This window comes from Octopus bimaculoides, chromosome 2 (assembly GCF_001194135.2).
Source record: "Octopus bimaculoides isolate UCB-OBI-ISO-001 chromosome 2, ASM119413v2, whole genome shotgun sequence".
NCBI lineage: Eukaryota > Metazoa > Mollusca > Cephalopoda > Octopoda > Octopodidae > Octopus > Octopus bimaculoides.
The window spans coordinates 87,398,188-87,404,971 of NC_068982.1; the positions used below are offsets into that span (position 1 = coordinate 87,398,188).

The 6,784-nt window shown below is 35.4% G+C and overlaps 1 protein-coding gene across 6 annotated transcripts in view; it reads left to right on the forward strand.

The window, feature by feature from the left end:
- Nucleotides 1-6,784, forward strand: part of LOC106875787 (dynein intermediate chain 2, ciliary) — a 90,706-nt gene that overhangs the window by 37,419 nt on the left and 46,503 nt on the right. For all 6 annotated transcript variants that reach the window (XM_014924063.2, XM_052978414.1, XM_052978417.1 and 3 more), the window contains 3 exons: nucleotides 782-868; nucleotides 2,040-2,124; nucleotides 3,051-3,212. In XM_014924063.2, coding sequence (XP_014779549.1) covers nucleotides 782-868; nucleotides 2,040-2,124; nucleotides 3,051-3,212 — 334 coding nt within the window. The remainder of the gene's footprint in view (nucleotides 1-781; nucleotides 869-2,039; nucleotides 2,125-3,050; nucleotides 3,213-6,784) is intronic.

Genomic DNA, 6,784 nt, shown 5'->3' on the forward strand with positions numbered 1-6,784 from the left:
GTTTCAGTCATTTGACTGTGGCCATGCTGGAGCACTGCCTTTTAGTCGAGCAAATCGACCCCAGGACTTATTCTTTGGAAGACTAGTACTTATTCTATCGGTCTCTTTTGTCGAACCGCTAAATTATGGGGACGTAAACACACCAGCATCGGTTGTCAAGCGATGTTGGGGGGGACAAACACAGACACACAAACACATATATATATACATATATACAACGGGCTTTTTTCAGTTTCCGTCTACCAAATCCACTCACAAGGCTTTGGTCGGCCCGAGGCTATAGTAGAAGACACTTGCCCAAGGTGCCACGCAGTGGGACTGAACCTGGAACCATGTGGTTGGTAAGCAAGCTACTTACCACACAGCCACTATTTTTCATTTAGGCGAATAGTTTTCTTCTGATTGAAGATAAAGGTACTAATCCACAAGAAATGCATGTCCAATTCCAAAAATATAAGAGCAAAAAGTATGAGATGTTTTGGCACAGCTATTTTGGTGCTGCCTATTTGATATACTGATTCAATATTGACTTATCTGACATCGGGCATTTTAATATTTCTCTTGTTTAAGTGTTTCTCTAGTTCTTACCTCCTTCCTCATATTTGCTAAAAAAGAATAAGCTATCTTATGTTCCATTTAAATATTATTCTGTTAATAACCTGTTTCAATAATGCATTAAATCCTATCCATGTTAATGTGGGAAAAGAGTAAGAAAAGTTTGAAAGTAGAACAGCATGAGATGATTGTCATTTGTGGATTTATTTATTTTGATGTTTTTCAGCAAGAGAAAAAGGAAAAAGAGAAGAAAGGTTATGCTGGAAAGAAAGAAGAACAAGTTAAGAAAAAACTAACTAATATTGAATCAACAGTGAGTATATTTTCTGATATATTCTAGATTATTTTGGTTAAGATACTCTTTTACTTGTTTCAGTCATTTGACTGTGGCCATGCTGGAGCAAATCGACCCCAGGACTTATACTTTGTAAGCCTAGTACTAATTCTATCGGTCTCTTTTGCTGAACCGCTAAGTTTCGGGGACGTAAACAAACCAGCATCGGTTGTCAAGCGATGTTGGACACACACACACACACACACACGACAGGCTTCTTTCAGTTTCCGTCTACCAAATTTCTCTGATAAGATTCCATATTTTGTCTACCAAATTTCACTCAGAAACTGATTCAGAGTGATACATTGTGATACAAGTATCAGCAAAGCAAACTTCTTAACCATGCCTGTACCTATGATGTCAATCCATAAAATGTTTTGGTCTTGGCATTCTTACAACTTTTTCAGTTTGGAGAAATGATTAACAAGTATTCATCATCATCATTATTGTCATCATCATTCTCTTCATCGTCGTCGTCACCAGTCATCATCATTGTCATCATCACCATCTCCTTCTCCTCCTCTTTCTCTTCCTCTTCCTCTTCCTCCTCCTCCTTCTGTTCCTCTTCTTCCTCCTCCTCCTCGTCATCATCATTGCTGTCGTCGTTGTCATCATCATCATCATCATCATTTAATGTCCACTTTTCCATGCTTGCATGGGTCAGATTGAGTTTAATGAGACAGATTTTCAACAGTTGGATGCCCTTCTTGTGAACCCTTATTTGCTTCCAAGCAAGGTAATAATCAGGCTTGTTTTCACAAAATACTGGAAAAGAAAGGACAGTCATATATAGTGATTACACAATGTCAAGACAAGGAGACACAAACATACACACACTCACACACACACACACACACACACACACATACATACATACATGATGGGGTTCTTTCAGACTCCATCCACCAAATCTACTCACAGGGTTATAGAAAACTTTTACCCAAGGTACCATACAGCAGGACTGAAATCCAAACCATGCAGTTAGGAAGAACACAGCCACATTTGCACTGCACAATAAACCAGGATCGTTCATCTGAACATAAAGAATGTACAGATTACAATTCCTAATTCGTTTATACAATTCTTAGTCTTCAACTCTTTTACATTCTTCCATCATCTTTATCTATTTTTACCATTTATTTTCTCACAGACTGATGACATTTCCTCTGTAAATAAAGCAGCCATGATAATAGAGAGAATGGTAAATCAGAACACTTATGATGATATTGCTCAAGGTAGAGTGAACACAATTTCTTTACTTTAAAAATATACTGCTGCTGATGCTGTTACTGCCATTTCTACTGCTTCTGTCGCTGCTGCTGCTGCTGTTCCTACTGCTTTTGTTATTGTTGTTACTGCATTTCCCAATGCTTCTGCTACTATCTCTGTTGCTTCTACTGCTTTTGCCGTCCCTATTACAGCTTTTACAAGGTGAATAATGTTTTGTAAGGTTTTTTTTAAAGCATAGTAAAAAGAAGAGGCGGAGTCAAGAGGTGTAGGGGAAATGGGGAGGAAGTAAGCATGGTTCCTGGGTTGTGATCAAACCAGAGATATGGTTATAGTATTTGTAGCAGATTGGATGTTACTAAGTTCAACAAAGGACCAATGGGTGGTATTTTATTTAACACATACATATACATACCTCTTTTCTATGCATACATATATATGTATATGCATGTATATATATGAGTGTGGGATAGGTCGTAACACACACATGGGTATAAAGGATAAATATGTATCACATTCAGCTGTATATTTTTGGGAGTGCAGTTGAATACTAGTTATGCGATGATGCTTGATTGTGTACATATTTAATCCTAACACTCACAAATTTATAATTCGGAGTATTACACTGAGGAGAACAATAGGTAAATATAACATACACATGCACATTCACACACACGCATGCATGCTTGCTCACACACACACACACACACACACACACACAGTGGGCTTCTTTCAGTTTCAGGCAACCGAATCCTCTCACAAAGTTTTGGTTACTCTGGAGCTATAGTAGAAGACACTTCCCCCAATGTGTCATGCAAGGAAATTGAACCCCAAACCACATGGTAAAGAAGTGAACTTCTTAACCACACAGCCATGCCAGTGTCTGTTCTACAAAGTTTTCTTTTTTTTTTTTTATTATTTTCACTAATTATAGATTTCAAATATTGGGAAGATGGTTCAGATGAATTCCGTGATCTTGAAGGAACTCTTTTACCATTATGGAAATTTTCTTTTGATAAAGCCAAGCACTTGACAGTAACTTCTCTTTGTTGGAATCCCAAATACAAAGACTTGTTTGCTGTGTCTTTTGGATCATGTAAGTAATCTTGGAATTCTGTTCCACCGTTTCAAATGCATTTTGGCAAATTCATGGTACCATTGTTGTTCTTGTTTAGCTTCAACTCAGTTCTAACTGATCATTCCAGCAGTGATCACTCCAGCTTGATTGAGGTGGGGGGACATAGTGTATCTAAGAATACATTACTGGATGTGTCCTTCATTTTACAAAACTGTAGGTTTTATTTGAGTGAAATTTAGCAAAGTAAGGTGGTTGTATGGCTTATAAAATAACTAGGACAGAGAGAGAGAGAGAGAGAGAGAGAGAGAGAGAGAGAGAGAGAGGCACATATGCACATGTGAATATGCATATGTACACAAGTACAGCCTGCTAACACTTGTGAATGAGTATGGCTTCGCAGATGTACCATGCTTTCATTAATTCTTTTAGCTGCCAATGTAGTCATGAGCAAATAAAGATAACTCCACGGTTCCACTCACGTTTGATTCAGCAGCACATCCAAAATTTGACAAAATGGAGGGAAAAAGAGCTGTATCAGCACTTGGGTGGTAATCATTTACAGCTGAGTGGACTGAAGTACCTTGCTGAAAGACACAAGTTACTGCCTAATTCACTTTCTGATCATGAGCTGAACATCCTTATGACTAGAGCATGTCTTTCCCCACACACATACATACACACGTGTGCATGTGTATGTGTGTGTGTATACATAGGTATAATACCTTGAGTATCTTGAAAGTCACCTTAGCTCTGTTATTGTTGTTGGTGCTATTATTGTAATATTACTTATGTGTTCATTCTTTTTTTTTCTGATAATTTGATCGGTGGAAAGTAATGTACATTATTTATTCAAAGAATTCAGAAAAATTCAACAGAAATTAATTATATTCTACCTGATGAAGCATCCAGGGTTGCCAATTTAACATATTTAATGCTAGATCTAGCATTTTTTTCAGCATTTAGCAAACAATTTTTGAATCTAACATTTAGCAGGGAAAATAGCAGGTTTAAAATTTCATTCAGCATTTTTTTTTAGCATTTTTCTCAGATATGACATTTCCACAATAGTTACCCTTTTTTCTTCTTTTTCCTCCTTTTTTACTTTTGTTAATGTATCTTATAGCAAAATGTTAGTAGTATCGGCTATTGTTGAATTTTTCTTTCACTTTCTTGAAACTTCAAATGAAAGTTTGTCAAAAGGAAGTTTATCAAGTTATAAACTTTTTCGGCACCCCACCCGGCTTGGATACAGAGTGGTGCTGGGGGGAGGGGAGAAGATAACTCATGTCAGCACCTGAACTCACTACACAATAATGTAAATATGTTGCAAAGAATGAAAGCATGGAAATTCGTCCTAACAATGCTTTATTCTATAGTGATGAGTTTTTATCATGACAGGTTGACTGATTTACTTTCAGTTTGACTGTTTTAAAATAGGCCTGTGTTTTTTCATGCTTGTTTTGGATTATATATCTTGTACAGAAGTATGGGGGTGGTGGGGGTGGTCTCCCCCTTTATATTTCTATTTACTTTTTTTTTTTCAAGTATTATAGTAATATTTGTGGTTTTACCAATAGATATTAAATGTAAGAGTGGAAGCGAAATATGATGTTCCCAGGCTCATATCAGAACACAATTTTAGGGTTTCTGCAGATTTTAGTCTTCCATTTATAAGTTGGCCACACTGCACCCTGAATCAGTATAGTTCACCTCAAGAATTTGTAAGCAGCAAACATAAGAATTGTTAATGATGAATGAAAGAATTGTTAGCGGCAAACTGGTAAGTTGTGTTTTCAATCGTGAATTCTTGTACAACTAGGTGGCTGTCAGTAGAACCAGCGGTAAATAGAATTTTAAGCCAATGATTTGAATTGCAAACTCACTTGTAAACTACAACTACAAAAGAAAAGTGTTTTACAGTACAAATATCACATGAAATTTATTTTCTTGCTTCCCACTACATTATAATGAGCAAAGGAAAAAAGTTGTACCAGCAAAAATTCCGAAAGGAATGGCTTAAGATGCCAGCATTTACTAAGTGGTTGTGTGAAGTACCTAGTGACCAATCTAAAGCACATTGCAGATATTGTAGATGTAATATACTGGCAAAATATTCTCTTGTAGTAAGCCACTGTGAAGCAAAGAAACATAAGGCATCAACTCCACAGCAAATGATTCCTCTTAGCAATTTTATTAAAACCAAAAATGATAAGACATTTATGCTTGAAGCAAATTTAGCAATGTTTATTTGTTGCCACTCATCATTTAATAGCTGTGATCACTTAATAGAGTTATGTAAGAATTATATGTCTGATAGTGATATTATGTCCAAAGTGAAGTTGCATCGTACAAAATGCGTAAATATTGTGAGAAATGTTCTAGCTCCATATTTTGATGGAGATTTGATTTCTTATATCGGAGATAGAAAATTTAGCCTGTTATTAAATGAATCCAATGATATATCAATAAACAAGTTGTTAGGAATTGTTATCATATATTATAGTGACACTCACAAAAAAGTGGTACATACATATCTCAATATGGTATCTTAAGAAACATGCGACGCAGATGGCATTGTAGATGCCTTAAAAATTGAATTAGAAAAAAAGGAATTAGATATAAAAAAATTACTGGCTATAGGAACCGACAACGCTAGAGTAATGATAGGAGTCAACAATGATGTTTTCCAGAAATTAAAAGAAGCTTCATCATTACTTCTATTTAGATGTGTATGTCATTCTTTACAGTTGACAGTATCCCACACTTGTGCTGAATGCTTGCCCATAAATTTAGAATTTTTAGTATCCAAAACCTATAAATGGTTCTTCAACAAGACAAAGTGCCTACAAACAATTTTACCTTGTTATCAATGATAAAGAGCCTTTGAAGATCGTGAATTCTTGTACAACTAGGTGGCTGTCAATAGAACCAGCAGTAAATAGAATTTTAAGCCAATGGTTTGAATTGCAAACTCACTTCCAAACTACAACTACTAAAGAAAAATGCTTTACAGCACAAATGTCACATGAAATGTTTTGTGATTCTAGGAATGAACTTTACCTTTTATTTTTGAATCCAATTTTAAAACATGCTCAGGAAATGTTTGAATCAAACACTGTCGACAAAACAAAATTACTTGAAGATCTTTCAAATTTGATCAAATCTGTTGCTAATATGATAGTTTTGCCAACATGTAGAAGTGATCCTTTTGATCTGGATGCTTCTATTGAAAAATTTATGGATCCTAAACCAAATATAGGCTACAGGTTCAAGAGAAAGATAACAGAAATGATTATCAAGAAGACTGTAACAGCCACTGAAGAAAATAATATTTGCAAAAGAGCACAATTTTTACTCTGCCTTTATAAAGAGCTCAAGCAACATTTGCCAGGAAATATTAATATACTGAGGAATATCAAATGTTTTTCAGTAGAGAATATTTTTTGGCATTTCAAAGAGCCAATTTAACCTGTCTTTAAAGCAATACATTTAAATGAAGAAAAAATTGCTTCAATTGAAATTCAGTTTAATATTTTAATTCTGTTTAATAGTTAAATGGACAAATATGCCTAATACTGAGGCATTGTGGC